Below are 21,183 nucleotides of genomic sequence, written 5' to 3'. Positions count from 1 at the left end.
TATATTTTCCATATTTAATCTAATATTTGTTTTCGTCTTCTTTTATTTTATTCGTTTTAGTCTTATATCTTTCAAGACTTTTTTTGACAAGTCAAGACAAATAGTTATATTTGATAAATATACGAGAAAAGAATAAAATATCTATATGACCAAAATAAATGAATAATTGGTAAAAGATAAATGATAAAAATATATTTTAGCACTTTTTATTTCATTACTAAATGTATTTGTTTCAATCAACCTCACTTTCTTTCTAGTATTATAATATGGAGAAAACTTAGATACAATTCCTTAGGTATTTTTCATATGGTTCTTAACTAAAAATACATATTTTTTTGGATATAACAAACTTTGAGAAAATTATGGATTTGAGAAAATCATGGTGAATATAGTTAAGAATCATACGAAAAACACATAAGAAATTGTACCTAAATTTTCTCCTTACAATATATTACAAATAATTTAAGCCAAAAAAAATCACTCTCTCCAATTTAGTTTTTAATGTATATACAAAATAAAAATTAACCTCTAAAGTATATTAAATCCATCAATTTAATCTCTAAAATATATGAAATCATGTCAATTTAGTCTTAAGATCTTCCTAGCAAGAATAAAATCGACGGATATGACATACTTTTAAAACTATTTATTATACTTAAAAATGAAAATGAAGAGAGACTAATATATTATAGACTAAATTGATAGTTTTATTAACTATATTGCATAAATTTAAGTCTAAGAGTTATTGCACTCTTATAATTGTATTTTAAATTTAATTTTGAAAAATAAGTTTATTCACTATATTTCCACAAAAATATCATTAAAATAACTCAATAAATTTTGTTTAATTTTGACGGATGGAGTCTCTTCTCTCTCTTCACCATCATTTATAAAAAAGTAACATAAATTTTAAATCTGATTTACCAATGGACAAATGTATTGATTCACACATTGAGTTAAACCATCGACATCTCCACTAAATTCCCGTGTTCTGTCTTTTTTAACCTTAATGTTTTCTAGGATATGTATTAATGGAGTATCTTATAACATAGTTTGTGTGGGAGTATCTTATAACATTGAGTGAAATTACTCTCATTCCAGTGGCTAAAAGCCAAACTACATGTGTTTGCTTTCAATTATCATGACTGGTGGCAACACCCTATGTCTTGTATGGGTATATTCATGTAATCTTCTTTGTTTTTGGATCTGAAACCATGCTGGTTGCGTTTGCGCCACCGGTGAACTGACATTGTATTGATTTAAGTGATTCTCTTTTGCACACCTTGTGCGAGATGAATTACTTCTGGTAATTTAATTACATTTTGGCTTGTTCAAAAAAAAATAAAAATGGAGTATCTTATAAATATCCGTGAAGTATCACCATGCATATATGTTTCCATTTTTGTTTAGTATCTGCCTTCATATATCAAAACACACTCCACAGAATGTAATTTCACACATAACCACACATTGGAACACGAGAATACAAAACCAGACATGCAAACAAACATACCTGGGTAAGCTAGTTTTATCATAACACAGGATTGGCTTTGTTGAGCCAGTCTCAAGTTCAACCTTCCCACACAACTACAATTAGCCTTAGGCTAGAGCATTAAGTAGGTGGGTGTGAACTGAAGTGTGTATCTATGCATGATAAACTAGCAAAACACCGTGTTTCATCAGTTAATCTCTAGGAGTTTCAAAAGAAACCATTACGAAATCAGCAACAGTTATTAAACATTCCTACACAGATTATGATGTTTGATAGACATGAATGAGGGTGCAACATCAGACGAAAGAAAAAGTACAAACAGTAAGATTTTGTTGTACCGTCTGTATATAACAATAAGTCAATGCCGAATATAATACTTCCAATTAAATAGGATGAAAAAATGTCTGTTCTGTGGTCCAACTCGTTGTACAGTAAACAATTGATGAGACTATGTAGTATCAAGGAAAACAATCACTTTTACTTTTTTATTCATTACCTCAGCATCAAGCCTTTTTTTTATCTAAAAGCTAGAAAGGTACAAGGCCAAATAAGTGAGTAGAGACAATTATTTCATCACTGTTATGGCGCTTCCAAAACTTGTTATTTGTTTCTTCAACCTTTCGGTTCCCAGTAAATAGAAAAGCTAACTGATGGCGAGCTTTGTAACTGTATTGCACGACAAATCAAAGCATCTGGAGTCACCTATTCATTAGAAACAAATACCCCTCAACATTGGTGAACCATTCATTCTTGGATATCTGCAATGTCGTTGATCTCCTGTAAATTGGCACAAAGAAATTGTAAGAAAATTACCAAAAGAAAAAAACTGAGAAAAAGTTCATGTCACTAGCTGAAATTGTCATAAATGCTGGAAAATTAAAAGGCTTTCAATGATGCTATTAATTAAAGCTTGTTGGGGAATGCTTCATAATCCCCATGCTCTTCAGGTCAGCATGCTGAAAGGCATTCATTTAATGAATGTTCGTAGGCATACTGTTAGGAATGTGTACGTTAGGTGCAGGCTCGATAGAAATGGCCAATCCTAATTTAGTTGTATGTTTTAAATAGAGTAAGGGAGAGCAGGTGGCATTCGGTTATTTTGAACTGGTTGGTTGGAAAAGACTAGGCTCCTTGTTTCCTAGCAGTTTGTGGAAGTTCACAGCAATTCCCTTTCCTCCTTCAATTTCATTTGTATTTTCTGTTTTCAATGCATAACCAACTCAAAAGGAAGGATTATTCCCAGAGTTTTATTAATAAATAAGTCCTGTTCAGTATTAGTACGAATCTTACAAGGTTCTATCAACTGGTATCAGAAGTACACGATCCTGGCAGCAGCTTGATGTCTTCTTTTGAGTGTGGATGCTTTGGGGAAGACGACGGTGGATGAACATGAACGATTAATCTGAGTGTATTTTTCCTTTTCTTCTCTGTGTTGGTTAATACACGTGCGGTGGTATAATTAAGCATGTTAAGTGCAATTTAAAGTGCAGCTTTTAACGTGAACCGTTCATTTTAATCTGAGGGTAATTATTTGTTCCTGTCGCCTCTCACTAAATACTCCTCTCATTTGATATATATATATATATATATATATATATATATGAGGGCATATCAAGTGAGAGGAGTAATTATAATGAGAGATGAGAGGATCAATTGACAGTCGTTGGATTAATATCAATGGAAGGTATTAAGTTAGTCATTAAACATGCACTCACACACAATCTCTTTTATCTCCCTCGGTTGAAATGCTGTGTGCTGCGCAGTTTCATTGAAGTTTTGAAGATACATCACATTCTCTATTTTTTTAGGAACTGGCTAATTATTTGAATGTTGGCAAATCAATTTGATTTTTAGTAAATAATTTTTCTGTTTTAACTGAGAAATTACAACCACAGAAAACAAAGCTACCAGATCTAACACATGGCGACGACGGAAAGACATTGGCGACAACCAGATCGAACGACATAGAGACAACCAGATTTCACTTTGCAACTTTACTACCATCGAATGATGAAGAACACGAACGAGATGAAGGAAGATTAAAGATTTTGAATTCAAAATATCGAATTGCTTCAACATCGGTGAAGCAAAAATCCCTAATTTGTTCAAAAATATTATTTTTAAATTATAGATATCAAAATTCAATTTCATTCTGCAAATAGAAAATGGAGCAAGAGTAATCTTTTACCCTTGAGCTGCAATCATTACACAAGCGGTGGTTTTGGTATCTGGATGATGCAGATAGATGAGAGGACGGAAAAAGAAGATGTGAGTGTACGATACGGGGTGGACATGTTATCTTTTTAACAAGTGAATTAATCATAGCCATTTAATTTAATCTAAGGGCTCCTATTAAATCCTCTTATCTCTCATTATAATTACTCCTCTCACTTGATATGCCCTATATATATATATATATATATATATATATATATATATATATAGAGAGAGAGAGAGAGAGAGAGAGAGAGAGAGATGAGGGTAACAAAGGAATGGAATGTGTTGGGTTTTCAGTTGCAACAACAGGATGGTAAGGGAAGGATCACTGATAGGCACCTTAAATAGCCTACCGCTCAATTGTCATTCCTTATTTTCCTTGTCCTGTTCACAGAGATCTATGTAGTACACACCCTCTGTTTAGTTTCAGTAACAGCGATACTTAGTTTTATTATCAGGTTCTATCAGTATAGTACAACTTTTGACGTGATCATTGGGAAAAAATTCCTAATTTGGATGGAATATGTTTTTAAGACAGTTGAACTGTTGCATAGTGCCCTTGTGGTATTCAATACTTGATGATATGTAAAACAAGATGAAAACATGATTTTAATTCCATTCCAAAGCTTTTTTCTTTAAAGGAAATGAACCAGCTTAAGCTATCAATGCAGCATGTACTTCAAGTGCTCTCCTGCTGCCTAGCAATTGAAAGGGAACATTGAGGGTGCGTTTGTTCCCGGTTAAATAAAGCCAGTTCAAGATTCACATGCTAAGGAAGTGTGACTTGAATTTAATAAGACAGGTCAGAAACTCTAGCACCTGAAAAGCAACTTGCAGCATTGAATTAGACAAGTTGCTGGAGGAATTTGTTCAAATATTTAATATGTTATTGGTCCAATTAAAGGAAGTATCAGGGCCAAGGGAGATGGCTTTGGAATTTTTATGACTGGTATGAATGATGTGGATCAAATGGGACCTACCCCTGAAAGAGTGATGCACCATTAGAGGGCCAGTTTCAAAATAGTTCAAAAGGACCAAGTTTGAGCATGGCATGAGAGCATGGGGATTCACAAATCAACAGTTTTAGGAATAACTGTAGCTTTGGGTCTAACCCTCACACAGGGTTCAATCGTAATGAATTCAGAATTTGGTGTATTTAATTTCAAGTCCAGCAGAAAGGAGGGTAAAAAGAGTTGTCTAGAAATATCAAGATTATGACTCCCGGTTGGAGAACCATTGGAATCGTGCATGAGATATTTGCAGTCTAGATACATAACTAAAAGGGCACCCTCTGATAAAATCAATACAAGTGCCCATGTTTTCAAAAGACAAAACAAGAAACCAATGATGTCTGTTATACCAGTTCAAACAAAACAAACGTTTTCAAGACATCTCAACTACTCCACCCAATAAACAAACAAGAATATAAACCATTGAAAGAAGAAGACTTGTAATATAAAAATTCAAAAGCTCAAACTGAAACTAGTATCGAACCTTATTCTCAATCACAACTCCATCTGGAATTTCCAATTTCAAGCCCGGTTTTGCAACAATAGTCACGTGCCCCTGACAGTGGGTAAAAGGTCAGGCAATGCAAAAATAAATACAATCCATAGGTCTTTCAGGCAGTAGGCAAGACAAACTCACCCTACATAACCAACTGTGTAAATTTAGTAGCATCATGAACTAGTTAAATTACTAGACTTTAATAGAATTTGAATGCAGTAAATTATAATTAGGTTTTCTACTCGAACTTGAGCTAATGTCAATCTTCTATTCCACATGAAAAGCAGAAAACTTAACAACTTTTGAACAAGAAGAAAAGTTGAAGGAAATTTGGCAGAGAGAAAAAATAGTCATAAATACTGTTTAGGGTCTTGGTAAGGTACAATTACAATCTGTAGATGTAGATTTACAACATTAAAAAAAAAACTGATTTATCTCTTTCCTGGATAATCCAGGAAAGAGATAAGGTAAGGTCTAGAGCTTGATAATATCAACCCCATATTATACGAAAATATAGTTGAATTTTGGTGCAAGGAAAATTGAGCCTGTGCATGGTCCATGTTTTGCTTCTTCAAACCCAAAGTACTCTTGCATGATGAAATGTATTAAATATCTTGACCACAAAACTACTATAACCTCAAAACTGCTATAGAACAATCGACATTGCATAATAGTAGAAGCTTGATGCTAATAGTAATATTGAATCAAAAGATAACTGTATAAATTCCAGTTTATCCTTCAAGGACCAAGGTTCCTCACAGACATGCAGTCATACCCTAACAATACTATTCATGCGCTCTCATCTAACGCCTCACCCTCATAATGCAGGCTAGCCTACTAACTTGGCCACATCAACAAATCCCCATGACAATAAAGTTCCATCCACGGTTTCAACTTGTGCAAGCATTATCCTTGTCAAGATCATACATGGACCCACTTATGTATTTGAATTAGTTCTGATATTGCGCTGCAATTTGGAGTCTTTAAACGTACGTATCAAACAATCCACTTTGATGTTTTTTTTATCCTATTTCTCAATTTTTAACCGTGCTTATATTTCTCTACAAACTAGCAAGGTCAAAATATAATAGCATACAAACACTCATTCACCTAATTCCAACTTTCTCTGATACACCATACATCCCACTCTAAGGTGAAAAAAACGGGAGAGTGGGCATATGAGGCATAATAATATGTTACCATATCTTTTCATTTCAAAAATACAAAGGTATAAAAAAAAGAGTGCTTGTAAAAAGTTTTCCATGATATTCAAAGAAGAACATACAGGCAATACCCCAAGTGGTTCTAAGAAATTTGAAACACTAAGTGTAGTATGGAGTATGGACCCTCTAGACAATTGAAGGGAATACAGAACAACTAATTAGCATGCCTCACGAGTCGCGACTAACAGAAAAAGAAACATATATCATACCTTCAAAGTAATATTAGCCCCAAACCACACGTCGCCTCTCACAATCAAACTATCCAACCCCACGATACTTGGAATGGATTTGAACCGACTTCGAAAGTCAGCAATCTGAGAATGGAACATATATATAATTCATTTGAAAGGGAATAAAAACAAGGCATGGGTAAGACAAGAAATAAGAAAATTTTCACCTTTTCATATTCGGGTCCCAAGTCTATCACAGGATTTAAAGCGTCGGTTCTAGCTGGATTGCGAGCTAAAACACCTTCTCTAGAAGTGTATAGATCTGACTGCAAGGATACATAATTGGTGAGAGGAAGTCAGTCATCTAAAGCAAAGTATGTTTTTCATTAGCGGAATGTACATATAGATTTGATTTGCTACCTGCAGAAGCAGTAAATCTGATGTTGTATCCAAGGGAACAAAACGAGATTCGGGTATGGAGACACCAATCACATTATCAAAGAACTGGAATTCAAAAAAAAAAAAAAAAAGATACATTAAAACAGCAATTAGCATCTTCATAACTAATCGAACCAAGTTTCTGCAATATCAGTTAATACTTGATAGTATATTTCCTCTGCACTAGGTTATAAAGGCCATTGTGATTTGTGACATTACTACTACCTAACCGAAATAAGCTTCAGTGTTTATAGCACCGGTGGTGATAAAAATTTACAGGTTAAAAAAAGATATATTAACAAGAATTGAACCTGCACCATTGCAGATTAACTAGTTTTATATTTATTGCTGCAATTGCTAAAACTACAGTCTCAAATAAGAACGGTAATCCTGTTTTATGCAAAAGAAAAACATAAAAACAGAAGAAAAAACATGAAGATGTGACAGAGAAGCATAAACAATAATGAAAATACCTGTACTGCCTGTCCAGCATCTGTTCCTTGTAGAAGAGTTTGATCATAGTCATCCTCCTGGGAGCAGTAACCCTTTCAATTCATTTTCAATAAGAGAGCAGTAGAATGCTGGACTAATAATAAGGAATTGTACCTTTGAGATTGGGGGCATCTGGAGCTTTAGTCTATTAGTGTCAAAAAGCCTCTTAATGGTTCTTAAACTCACCCACCTATACAGAGGACCAAACGAGAAAATTACTAGATTTAAAAAATTTACGCAAGAAAATGAACGAAAACCAGCATTTCACTCACATGTTTGTTGTATCAATAAGTTTGCATTTGTCCTTCAACTACAATAAGTCAGTCAGGAAAAAAAAAACAAAGATAGAAAATAAATTGCATTACTTATAATAAGCTCACAAGTCTTGTTGGCAACCTTGTATAAAACATATAATGTTGTTGCATAAAAAGAAAAAATGTAATACAAATATATGGAAGTTGTGAAAAATAAAAGGACTTACATCTTTATCTTGGTTTCGAACAATCTCCTTAAGCTGCATAGATTGCAAAACATTTAATTTTCAGCACACGCAGTTTAAGTATTCTAGTAACCAAATCACCCCATTACCTAATAAGCATTTGACAAGAATTAGTAGGTCCTGACTCAGGACCTAGACCATGCAGATAAGTGCAATGGATCTCACATCAAATAATCTCAAAATGTGCTTAACCATAGGATCTCCAATGAAAATTACAAATTTAAGACCTCTTTGATCTGTTTCCATTTCTATTTACAATAATTTACATAGGAAACAGGGGGAAACAAGAAATAGTTGCTTAATTGATTCCTATACAAAACTTATGAAATAGGAAACAAATTGAGAACAAGGTGACATTTTTTGTAATTACAGATGAAAGTAAAATCAAATAGACCTGTAAGTTTAAAGATGTTTGTTTATCCTCATGATACCTTTCCAGTTCATATGTTTGAATTTCTGAATTTAAAAAATCACAATATCTAGTTGTATATACTGCCACAGGGTAAAACTGGCACCTCAAGACTAATTAATTTAGCATCAAACAAATACAAGTCCTAGAACAAATGTTCAAGACACTAAATGAGGAGGGAAAAGAAAATGCACCTTAAAATTCATTGGAGTTAAGATCACATTAGACGAATGGCTTGGTGTTACCTGAAAAAAGAAAGAAGAAAGAAAATGAATCAGGAAACTCGGATACCTTAAAAAAAGTGAAGTAGCAGTGTTACACAGGATAGATGAAAATAGTTTTATTTACCTCCATGCAATAATCAATAGCATTTGTCATCAAATGATTTAGTATATCTACATAATGTAGTCAAGGTTGACTAAAATCAAAATATTTAAGTCTCAATCCATGGTCAGGAAGCCATTGAATAAACAATATTTTAGATCATGATAAGACTATAAGAAGGATACTTGGATCAATGATAGTTCCCACATTGTCGCACTTCATCACAAAGATATACTCCTTTCCCTAGAAAATAAAATGAGAAACTTAGTAAGAAATTCACAAACAAATGAGCACATCCCAAATATGCACATATACGAGCATCTCTGATTACAGCTTGTGTTTTTACTGTTGTATAATATAATTTGAGCTCATGCTTAAAAGTTTTAAAAGAGCGAGAAAAAGGAGATATGAAGGGTGCTCGTGCATACCTGTGACAATAATAAATCCAGGGTTCCACCTATCATTAGTGAACGGAATATATCACCATTGTCAAATGTATGCCTGCACATGTATATAATTAGCAGGTTAGTTTAAAATGACATTATTTATCATGTAAGAAATTTGCAAATCATGGAGAAAATAGTGCAATATCTTGAAATATAAATGCAGTCAAGAGTTTTATTTATTGATAATGATAGTTTGACTATTAGGCATGGTAAATTTTGTAATTCCATTGCCAAATACTTATTCCTTTGACATCTCAAATTCTCAGGTGTTAAATATTTACTGTTAATATTTTTCTTTAAGTTATGGTAAAAAAAACTCTGGTTACTTCAAAGTAATATGAATACTTTCGCAGTTCTTTATAAAGTTGAATGTTTTATTAACAATCCAGTAAACAATAGTTATCTTCTATCTATGATGTCATTCTAGACTAGAATATCCATGTTAGAGCGATTAACAATTTTGAAGCGGTGAATGTGAATATATCATGGTTTCGAACTAATTAAAGGAAAATTGACGAGAAATGATTACATGCTTTGAATTTTATGTCAACGTTATTCAGATGCTAGTTTAAACATAAAAAATATTAATTAAAATATTGTAGCTTCTCTGACATGTCTAAGCTTAGGGTAGGCATCTAAGCTACTGCTGGCAACAGCTAGGCCATATGAAGGTAGTAGTAATATCAACATTATTGAATAAAATGTCCCTAGTAATAATAAACATTTAGCTCTGAAACTTAAGATCTATTGCTCTCTACAAGTGTGCATATGAATATCTAAAATTCAATCTAAGAGATAGATGTTTGAAAGATGACGTACACTTCCTCCTTACTGCTATGTCCATCTGATAATGTTAGCTCTGGACCTTTACCCTACATAGATTATGATGTATTGATCAGGAGTAAACACAAATCAATATCAATTCATCCAAAATCCAAAATATAGAACAAATGCAAACCTGCTTAAAAGTGCGCACATCAATGCTGGATTCCGAATACTTTTCCAAAACCTACGGAAGATGATGAAGCTAAACACTTCAATAATAGACAAGGTGGGTAATACAATCAAATATGGAAATCGAAATGGCATTTCACCTTTAAAGTACTATCATGAGTGTCATCTTTGTTAAAAATCAGCAATGGAACCCGGCTTCCGTACTTGGAGTCGAGGGTCTATAAAAAAAGTTACAGCAGTAAAATAGTCAAAACTAAAAAACCAGTCAATGGCAACTAAGTATATATTGATGGAAAATATGAGTTGCATATGTTATATGAGGTATATGCACAAACTGGACTACTTGCAAAAATATTTTGCAACAGGCCCAAGGAATAAATGATAATGTGAGTACCATAACTGATATGTGAAGTATAAATGTCTGACCTCAATCTGGTTAATGATTAAGTCTAAAAATGTCTGTCCGTCACAAATATCCATTGCAGATCTACATGAAAGCAGGTAAGTCTGATTAGTATAAATTCGTAAAGTGTGACATTTTGAATAATGTGACATTCGCAAAAGAGACATAAAATAAGATATGGAGGGATGCTTACTTGGGGTTTTGAAAACCCATATTTGTTCCTGAGGCATGATTGAGCTTCAAAACAACAAGCTTGTCCAAAAGATTCTTAGTTTGTTCAACATCTGGTTTGAATGTGAAAATGGTGAGTACTAACTAACTAACTAGTTTGAAGAAATAGAGAGAAAGTAGAAAAGTTGTGGTGTAGTACTACCTTGGGGCAAGGGTGATATAGCATCGTAGGGGATAACAGTGACGCCAAGCTTAGCAGCCAAATTACTCTTCTCCTTGGCAGCTTGTTTTTCCCTCAGATGATGATCATCATCAAGAAGTTTGATATTAGAGTTGTTGTTGTTGTTGTTCTTCTCGAGAAGCAGTGTTTTGGTAATCAAATTACAGAAAAGATAGACAAATTGAACAGAGGGGTTAACGGGAATGGGATAAGCAATGCGGCTGAAAGTATGGAGAGGCATAGCAGAATCAACAAGAGCGACAATTGGAATGTGAAGTTTGAAAGCCTCGTCAATAACAGAAGACTTGCTCTCAGTATCGACAATGACGATGCAATCGGGAGGCTGAGTGGGACCGAAGCAAAGTTTCTTGTTGCGAGATCGAAACTTCTTGGGACTGTTGCTGTTGGTGAGAAATCCACCAGTACGCCAGAGAGAATTGGAAGAGGGACTGTAGCATCCAACCTTTTTGGACATAAGTTCGAAGATTTCATCGAAGAGAGGATTGGTGTTGATGAACATGAATCGACCATTATGGCGAGCAAGGGAAGAGATGAAATTGATAGCACTTCGCATACAAATCAAAGTCTTATCGGAATCGATGATTGCCATTCTGTTGCGAAGGCCGTAAGTGTAATCTTTGAAATGATGAGTGGCGACTTGACGACCAATGTGTGCATTTGTGCTAAGAAGCTTCTGTATCACTACAGAATGAATCGTCATGCTTCTTCTCGATTGATTCCAATTCCAATTCAAAACCTTCAATGCTTTTAGGGTTTCTCTCTCTCTCTCTCTCTCCCTCCCTTCTCAATCAACTGTAAAACAAAATTTATTATACAGGAACATAAAACTTGTTTTTACCAGTATAGTATTTGCAATTACATTTTCAATTTCCTCAATTTAATTATACAATTATGGTTTAAATGTGTCATTAGTCCCTGCACTTTCATCAGATTTTGACATTGGTCTTGCATTTTTTTTTTTTTGGCATTGGTCTCTGCACTTTGTAAAAATATTGGTATTGGTCCCTCTGTTAACTTTCTGTTACAAAAAAAAACACAGAACCAACGGAGTGTCACGTGGCCCAATCATTTCACGCCACGTGGCACCAATATCAATATTTTTACAAAGTGCATGGACCAATACCAATATTTTTACAAAGTGCAGAGACCAATACCAATAGTTTTGTGTTTTTTTTAACAAAAGTTAATAAAGGGACCAATACGAATATTTTTACAAAATGCAGGGACCAATTCCAAACAAAAAAAATGTAGGGACCAATGTCAAAATCTGATGAAAGTGTAAGGACTAAAGGCATATTTAAACCTACAATTATTTAATTTAAGCTTATTTGATCCATTAGTCTCCTAATTAATTTCAAGTTTTCATTTTGATCTCATAATTAATAAAATTCATGTTTTAGTCCCTCACTTTTTTTTTTTGATTTGTCAAATAAATCGTTAGCTATTAAGTTTAACCTTAAATGTCTACAGTTGATCAACCTTAAAAGTGGTCCACCGTATATCTATTAATTATTTTAAAGGTCTTATTTCCCTTATTTTAATCAATACATAATTTTATTTTTTTCCTGGTTTGCTTGTGCTTGATTTTTTTTCCCGAAATTAAGCAATTCCTCCGCTCAACTCATTCATCATCTTCACCAGTATGTCTAAGAATGATATGGCCATAATAATTAATTTTGCAGTTTCAAAAATAAAATAAAAAATCTGATGTATCATGACATGGTATGGAAAACTAGCATTTGTTTCACAAATATGGGAAGGAAGACCAACGTTTATTTTACAAACAAGCAAACAGTCAATATACATGAAAACAACTGATAAAAGTTAGACATACCTGATATGGCACAAAATTTCGTAAGTTTTTAAAAGTTTTTTTAAAATAGAAGGTGGTGTTGAAAATGTTTGTTAACTTAAAGGATTGATATGAGACAAAAATAATTTAAAGATTAATTTATTACAAACGTGAAACTTAAAAATCTCTGATGTATTATTAAATTTATTGATTAAACTAGTTTTCATAAAAAGTTAGTACCATTTTAAATTTATTAATGTATTGATTAAACTAGTTTTCATAAAAAGTTAGTACCATTTTTTTTTGTAGTGTATAAGTTAGTACCATTTAAAAATTTGAAGGTGTGTTTGCATGAAGGGTTTATAAGGGAAAAAGAGGAGAGAGTTTGGTTTTCGTTTTTAAATCACGGACATTATGAAATGTTTTTTAAAAAGTTAGCGTATTAACATAATAAACGAACATATAATGCTTCAATCACATTTGATTTATTTAAGAAAAGCATGTTATGTAGTCCGTAATTTAAAAAAGAAATTAAGTCCTCCCTATCCTTCCCCTCAATCCAAACACACCTTAAAGACTCCTTAAAAAAAAAAAAAAAAACCTTAGGATTTACATCTAAAAAATCTATTTATTTGAAAAGATTACAATCAATCCATTTAGGATTCAATAGTAAATAATTTTGTAAGAATTTGGAATATTTTTTTAGTATTCAAGAATGGCAACCCTTTTTTATAAAATTCTATATTGTGGATTTTGAATTATGCAGTAGGACTGATTTTCAATTTTTTTTACCAGAAACTCCAAAGTTTTCCTATTTTCAAAACCATGCAATCTTCACATCTATTTTATTTTATTTTTGACACGACACTTTTTCCGGTTGTTTATTCCACTTCTCTCTCAGTTACCCCCGAAGAAAAGTTTTATGCAAAATTGCAAAAGAAAGTGCAGACCATGTAGTGAATCTGGCAATCTAATTAATGATTATAACTCTTAACTGTTTGGAATGCCAATTTTTCCATGGTGTAACCGTGGAGTAGGTTGAAGTTATGCCCATGATGTTGGATGAAAAATTGGAAGATTAAACACCAAGTAATTATATTTGATCTAATGTTGTGTGAATTGAAAAAATATAGTGTGGGGGTCCCACATAAAATAGAACACACACATTAGTAGTGTTTAAATTGTGGTATTTAATTTTAAATACTTGATAATGATAAAAATAATAGTAGTTATTATTTTATTCGAGAATATCACTTTCGATAAATTTAGCTTATGGTGGTTGTGATAAGAATAATAATTTAATTATTATTATATTTCATTCATTCAAATCCAATAGTTTGTTTCCTCAACTTTTGTGGATTTGTTTCTTTTGATCCTATCCACAAGTGTTGTTGAACTTATTAATGGATAAACTCCATTTTAATCTTATCCATTAGAGTAATTGTTGTCGCAATTTTTGCTAAAACAGTTACAGAATCTCTATATAAATAGAGGACTCCACTAAGTTCAAAAACACACCAAAGATTTTCATTGAGTTGTCGGGAACTCTTTCTCTCTTCTCCCTTTCTTGACTTGTGTTGACGAGTCTTTCTTCTCTTCATCTTCTTTTTTTCTGTCCCTTCGGAATTAAGAGTGTTCTTAAGACCATAGTCGCTTTTCGGTTGAATGTCCTTCGGAATTAAGAATGGTCTTAAAACATAATCCCTTCGATAATATATGTCCCTTCAGAATAAAGAGTACTTTTAAGATCATAGTCCCTATTTGGAATAACAATGTCCCGTCGGAATTAAGAATGATCTTAACAGTATATATAAAAAGTATTTCAATATTTTTCTATTTGAGGAGAAATGGTGGTATCACCATATTTGAGTGGTCGTAGTGCCATATTGATGTTTTGGAAAAATTAAAGTTAGAATGGTGGTAACACCATATTTGAGTGGTCTCAACACCATAACAGAATGATAACAATATCATATTAAAGTGGTTTCAGTATTAAAGAGTGGTCTTAGTACCGTATTTAAGGGTGTAATTCTCGATCGGGTTTTCTACAGTGCATAGTTAACCGCACAGTTGTAACTGGGCTTGTTTTATCCTGGAGGCGGCGTGACTACAACAGTTTGGAAATACAAAAAAAACAACATTTCACAAACAATTAGATTAATTACACAAATCCTTCAATCGAGTTCTTTAACACAATGAATTTTTTTCTTCTAAAAGTTGCTTTGGCATTAACTTAAATTAGATAGGCTACAGTTCTGGTGTTTGTAGTTTAGTCCCCACTTCAATGTTTGCAAAGGACCATCATGAGCACCTTCAGTGTCATCGATAATAAACTCTGGTCTGTTTGCGTTTTTTTGCATTATAGTATTTTACGACTGTATGTTTTTCGGCATACTTTGTTAATGCACTTATGCGTTTCTTGTTATAATAACATTAAAGCCAAAAGAAGAAAATACATAGTGAAAACTCTTATCACCACCATTATTCACAAACAAACATTTATCAATGGATTACACTTAATATAATAATAATAATGATTCGAATACCCTGCAATTAAATTTAAAAAGGACAAAAAAAAAACACAATTAAATTAGCAAAAGGATTAAAAAAAAAATACATTTCGGTTCAAAATTTTGGTTTTGGTTCGGTTCGGTTAAAGGCAAGCAAACGGTTAGACGAACCATAACTTTGGTTCAGTTAGGTTAGTTTCAAACCTTAAACGGTTCAGTTCGGTTATTCCGAACCATTTCAACACTTCGGTTCGGTTAATATGGTTAACCGAACCATGCCCACCCCTACTATTAGGTCATGCACAAAGCAAAAAGCAGATGACAGATTATAAGTGTAGTAACTAGTCAGAGGGTGTGGTGGCAGAGCTTAGGATCTTAGAAATGAACACAGCATTGCTGGCATCAAGCTTGTACATCTTTCACCACATACCTATACCAAGTCCAGCATGTCCTACAAAGACAATGCTTCACCACGCTGGCAAAGAAAATAAGATATAGAAAAACTACAATTTGTTATACTCACACAACTTTACAAAATAAGGTAAGCCTACAAAGCATCCTATTGCGTTTATAACATTAACTTAACCTAGATAAGCATACTCAGTTGGACCCCTCAGGTTTAGTTACAGAAGTAGTGTCTTCGGGAGCTGATGCCCTCTTCTGGAAAACTGAACCAAGCTGAATTCCAGTACTACTACCAGTACTACCCTCATGAATATGAGAACTTCCTTGGCTAGGCTGGCCATCAGCTTTTAGTGCTTTCTTCTTTTTTACCTTCTCTGCCCAGCCAACAATGCCCACTTGCACATGGTCATTAAATATTGCCCTCTTAAAGTGACTTCCCATCTACAGTGTCAGAATAATAGAATTCAATGCAAAGAAGACAAAAACTTAATCTGCGTTTAGGTTTGAATAGCTGTGCAAAGGTACCTGTGTAACAACTGCGTAGAGTGGTAGGGTGCTGTAGCTACATAGTACCTGAATAAATACCCTATAACCCCAACATAGAAGGACAAAAAAACAAGAGGAAAGACAAATGAGGTTGAACTTGAGATTTCAGAATGCACGAGCAGAAAAAGAAATCATAAACGCACAAAAGAAAAGAGAAGTGATGCAATTACCCAATAACGAGCCTTGGAACAATGTAACGAACTTGTCCCATTATACAGGAGTCAAATCCATATGTAACCTGAGAATACGAGCTGATAGATTATTACATTCAATATAACTTCTCAAAACATCCCTCAACCCCACAGCATGCCCTTTCGAAAACGAAAAGAAGAACAAGTAAAATGGTTGGCAGACAACATTGCAAGTTATGGTTCCAAAAAATTTGCTTACCCATATCCAGAAAAAAAATGCTATCTCAAAAGCATTTTGGAAGAGGATAAAGTGAATCAAGAAGAGAACGATGTGAGGCCGATGAAACCAAAAGTGATTATCTGATGGTTGTACAACTAAGTCACCTTCTATGGCTGCATGCTTTTCAGCTACTTCATGAGCTAGTTGGGTTATTACATGCTCCAGCTTTGTTCCCACGGAAAGTAAAAGCTGAAAGAACGGAAATGAGAAACTGAGAAACAAAAAAGCAGAAGATGCAAGGTGCAGGGACAAGAAAAAAAATAGAGGATGTTCTGAATATAAAATCTATTAACACATCAATTTGCATGAAAAAATAGTACAAGTAGAAAAACATGTCTGTGAAAATAAGGTAAACAAGAAACCATAACTGATAGAAAGGGCAACACTAGCAAAAGGATACGACTTTTCTATAACCATAACCAAGGGTAATAATAATAAATTGGAAAAAACTAGAGAGAAAAGAAAAAGAAATTCCATCCAATATACAACAAATAACATATGTCATTCTTACTCAGATGTTGTAAACTAATGGAGTGGGCTTATTGACAAAGTAACTTTTCTTGCTTAACATAACAGAGTAAAAGATAGTATACTATGTCTATACTATACCAGTTTTTTTTTTTTTTTTGGTTATATGTATACTATTACTAGTGTAAGGGTACTGTTGAGATCATTTTCTGGTAACAATGTAGCAGATACTTGTTAGAGTTGATTAAGAAACTTTATGCAACATTGTTCAATTCTTCCTATCCCTTTCACAAAATTAAGACATGAGAGATTTGGAAGCTGAGTAAACTTAATGTGTGGCCATGAAAATAAACAATAAAAAAGGAAAAGGTTTTATTAAGGTACTTACAATAACAGGAACGAAAGCAATCCAGAAATATGTATGCCAACCTGAAAGAGTAAAGCAGACTTCTTAATTGTGAGATTCGAAGTAATGATTTTAGATAACAAGCAAAAAGCAAAAGAAGTTATTAGTTCAACAAGTCCTTGTACACAAAACTAAACTGGTCATGCCAGTCATGCTTGACTGATCACCCAATCACAAAAATTTATCATACCAGAAAGTGTTGTTTAAATAAACTTTATAAACAAACACAAAGATCAATAGAGTTAATGCATATGTAAACAATAATAATAAATGGTATAGGAATACCAACAACAATGGCCATTTTAGATCAGATAATGTTATAAGAAGAAACATAAATAGGTTCTGGATGCCAGACTTGTCACTTAACAGAAGCATCACTTCACCCATGTAAGAGCCAGTTAAGTGATGAATTGAAATATAATTAAAAAAAGATAAATGATATTTGTACGAGCATTTTGTGACAACTTTCTCTCCCATACTCACATTATGTTTTTACTTTCTCTCTCTATTTTTTTGGTTTCCGTGTCGATACATATTTTTCTTTGTAAATTTATGGTTGTCACACAAATGGTTGTTCAAATAACACTTCTTAAAAAAAAATGATGACAAGCAATATATATTAGCATGAAGCATAGATGTGTGTCTCAAAGCATACCATTGATATTTAACAACAAGAAGATGACCACAAAGAGCCAAAGATACCAACTGCAACCATGAAAATATATTTAGAATTGCTATTACAAAAATCAATAACTTTATGCAATGAGATGAACAAAGATAGAGTTTTCTTGCCACCTAAACTGATGTATATCTGCGAGTGTGATTTGCATAGAAATGACAACTATTTTTGACAAAATTAGTCTACCGAAGCACTTGCCTTATGCCGACAACTTGCTTGAAATCATCTTCAAGGGCACGAATCATGTACTTGTGAAAATTAAACTTTGGGTTTGTCTTGCAGTGGGTCTACAACAAAGAAATATACCAAAGGATGTTATTATGATTCATTTATTGGAGCCTCCAGATAAAAGCCAATTAATTGAGAGATCATTTGACAACAAATATGGTACAATAGAACCTTACCGTAATGAAACCAAGTCTTAATGTGACATAATCTGATTTTGTCACAGAGCCATAAAATTGCTTGAAAAAGGATTGCTGAAAGAAGTATAAAAGATTAGGAAAAATGGAAAAGTTAAAGAAAAGAAAGGCATGGACACTTAGATTAGACCTTCTAAAATCAATCATTTGTCGTGCAGTTTACAGGAAAGATATTGTTATTCTGGATGTGTTCATGTATAAAAGAACTGTATAGTGGTAATCAACCATAAAGAAAAAAAAAACTAGGGGAAAAAAACAAGATTGAAAACATGGCAATAGATTGAAAATGATATAGATAAATTAAACAAATGTGAAATATGAATAATGTGAGGTTACACAGTACAAAAGCAAGCCATGTTTAATTGATGAAAAAGTAGTAGTAATCAACATACCAACCAACCAATGAGAGCAGAGTCTTTGCCGAAACCAGAAAAGCGGCCCTTGATAAACTCATGTTGTTGAACATGAGTCAACTTTGGTTTGAGAACTGCAATGATACAGAATTGTGTTGCAATACTAATACTGATAAATTAGCATGTGCAATGAATGAATGAATAATAATAAGTTATAAGGTAGTAAACCTTTGTTAGTATCATAATTCTCCTTTGCAATAGAGTCTTCCCAGTGCTTCCACTGACGTATCTATTATATTATTATTACAATAAGATAAGAAATAAATAATGATAGATAGATCTGTATTTTGAATTAAGAAAAAAGTAAACTGACTCTTGCGCCACCAAAAACAACAGTGAGAACGGAGAAAGTGACGTGGACAACAGCGAGAACAAAAATGAAGATGTGGAGGTGATGCAAAGCTTCGACAGATAATAAAGGAACCTTGTTCTGTAAAAAAAAATAAAAAAAAATGGAAGAACAAACAGATCAATGGATGAATGAATCGAGAGTAGAGTTAATAATAATAATGAGTGATAGAAGAAACCTTGCGACCGCAGAAACCAGTTTTAAGAGGTTCTTCTGCTGATTCCGATTCTGCAAGGAGGCGATCTGCGAGAAGACGTCTTGCAATTCTACCAGGAAAAGAGAAAGCTGAATGCGAATGTGATTCTTTTTTGTCCTCAAGACTACATGGAAGCATGTGACGCAATACACCGGGAGGAACACATATTTTGGTAAGACGATTTTGAGAAACAGTAAGAAGAAGAGAAATGAAACCCAAAAGCATCAACTCTTCTTTGATCTTCTGAAGAGCTTCGTAAAGTGACTTTTGGTCTTTACTTTTAAGGAACTTTCCACCATAGTGAAGAAGACGCTCCACCGCAAGTGAAATGGCAACAATCACAGTGCATACACCGGCAACTACCCACGTCGGTGTGAACTCAAGTGTGTTTTCTTCTTCTCCTCCTTCACCTCCACCACTCATTCTCTCTCTCTCTCTCTCTCTCTCTCTCTATCTCTCTCTATATATATCTATCTATCTCACTCCGAACTCAAACGTGCCAACCGTTCTTCTTTTACTTTTCCTTGCGTTTTTTTCATGTAAATATACCAAAAGTTTTTTATCTTTATTTTGATCCTTCCAAGTTAAAGTTCTATGTAAAATACATGCTAACTTGACTTGACCAGAAATTCTAGCTCAATTGACAAATGCCAAAATTGTAAAGTCGGACGTCATAATTCAGGTTTGAACCTGGACCTCATAGTTGTGTGTGAGTTTATTTTCAGTGGATTACCACTTCATCTAAGACAAAAAAAAAAAAAAGTTCTATGTAAAAAAATTATTTTTGAATAAAATATTACAATTTTTTTTATTATATTATAAGAATCTTAAAAACAAAATAATTTTTTTAACAAAACATAATTAAATATCAACTTTTATATTTTGAGTGGTTAAAACTTTATATTTAATTCATGTTTTGTTGAAAAAAAACTTATTTTATTTTAACATAATTGTATAATATTCTACATATTTTTACACAATTTCATTAAAAAATACATGTGTTGACTTAAAAATAAAAACTAAAAGTTGTAATTTAAAGTTTTATAGCGACTAAAAGTTATAGCAAAATTATAAAAAGACTAAAATGAAAAGTTAATATATTTTATAAGAATCAAAAACATATTTAACACTTTCCTTTTTAAACCAACAAATTAATAATCATAACAATTAAGTAAAGAAATGGATGGACATTATAGATAGATTTTTTTGAAGGAACATGAAAGATAGATAGACGATGGGAACCCTTTCCTTTCTAAACCAACAAATTAATCATAACAATTAAGTAAAGAAATGACATGATAGATAGATAGACGATGGGAAGACATAAAGAGAATGCACGGTATTAAATTAGGTGAATGTTTGGGTAATAGTTATTTTAGTCTCAAAATATATAATGATTAATTATAATAATATTTTAATGTGTCGAAATTCTAAAATAGTTTATGGCGTTAAAATAATCAATCAACATTTTAATGTAGAGACTAATATAACAAAAATTATTATAATTCATACTTTGTCATATTGGTCCCTCAACATTTAAATTATTTTCATATTAGTCCCTATATATACAAGAAAAAGAGAGGAAAAAAAATTATCATCAA

At 32.9% G+C, this 21,183-nt stretch overlaps 2 protein-coding genes across 4 annotated transcripts; both read right to left on the bottom strand.

The window, feature by feature from the left end:
- Positions 1-1,730: 1,730 nt before the first annotated feature.
- Positions 1,731-11,804, bottom strand: LOC11414320 (UTP--glucose-1-phosphate uridylyltransferase). 3 transcript variants are annotated; one of them, XM_003604025.4, is made up of 19 exons: positions 10,947-11,804; positions 10,767-10,857; positions 10,597-10,657; positions 10,311-10,388; positions 10,175-10,225; positions 10,036-10,088; positions 9,199-9,271; positions 8,956-9,013; positions 8,795-8,841; positions 8,641-8,691; positions 8,020-8,052; positions 7,811-7,848; positions 7,653-7,728; positions 7,520-7,576; positions 7,029-7,112; positions 6,836-6,934; positions 6,648-6,752; positions 5,204-5,275; positions 1,731-2,269 (listed from the first exon to the last, which is right to left on the bottom strand). In XM_003604025.4, the coding sequence occupies exons 1-19, from the start codon at positions 11,683-11,685 to the stop codon at positions 2,237-2,239; spliced, it is 1,899 nt and encodes a 632-aa protein (XP_003604073.1). In that variant the 5' UTR covers positions 11,686-11,804; the 3' UTR covers positions 1,731-2,236. The 3 variants fall into 3 exon arrangements, with proteins under 3 accessions (XP_003604073.1, XP_013462360.1, XP_039688156.1); XM_013606906.3 differs by having other exon boundaries at positions 7,811-7,842; XM_039832222.1 differs by lacking the exon at positions 6,648-6,752.
- Positions 11,805-15,642: 3,838 nt separating this feature from the next.
- On the bottom strand, positions 15,643-20,093 carry LOC11419286 (MLO-like protein 1). The gene is made up of 12 exons (XM_003604023.3): positions 19,565-20,093; positions 19,351-19,467; positions 19,206-19,266; positions 19,017-19,111; positions 18,607-18,681; positions 18,401-18,489; positions 18,179-18,228; positions 17,506-17,546; positions 16,629-16,838; positions 16,409-16,476; positions 16,218-16,278; positions 15,643-16,133 (listed from the first exon to the last, which is right to left on the bottom strand). The coding sequence occupies exons 1-12, from the start codon at positions 20,003-20,005 to the stop codon at positions 15,888-15,890; spliced, it is 1,554 nt and encodes a 517-aa protein (XP_003604071.1). The 5' UTR covers positions 20,006-20,093; the 3' UTR covers positions 15,643-15,887.
- Between the last annotated feature and the right edge of the window lie 1,090 nt (positions 20,094-21,183).

This window comes from Medicago truncatula, chromosome 3, assembly GCF_003473485.1.
Source record: "Medicago truncatula cultivar Jemalong A17 chromosome 3, MtrunA17r5.0-ANR, whole genome shotgun sequence".
Lineage (NCBI taxonomy): Eukaryota > Viridiplantae > Streptophyta > Magnoliopsida > Fabales > Fabaceae > Medicago > Medicago truncatula.
This window is presented reverse-complemented; position numbering and strand designations above follow the sequence as displayed.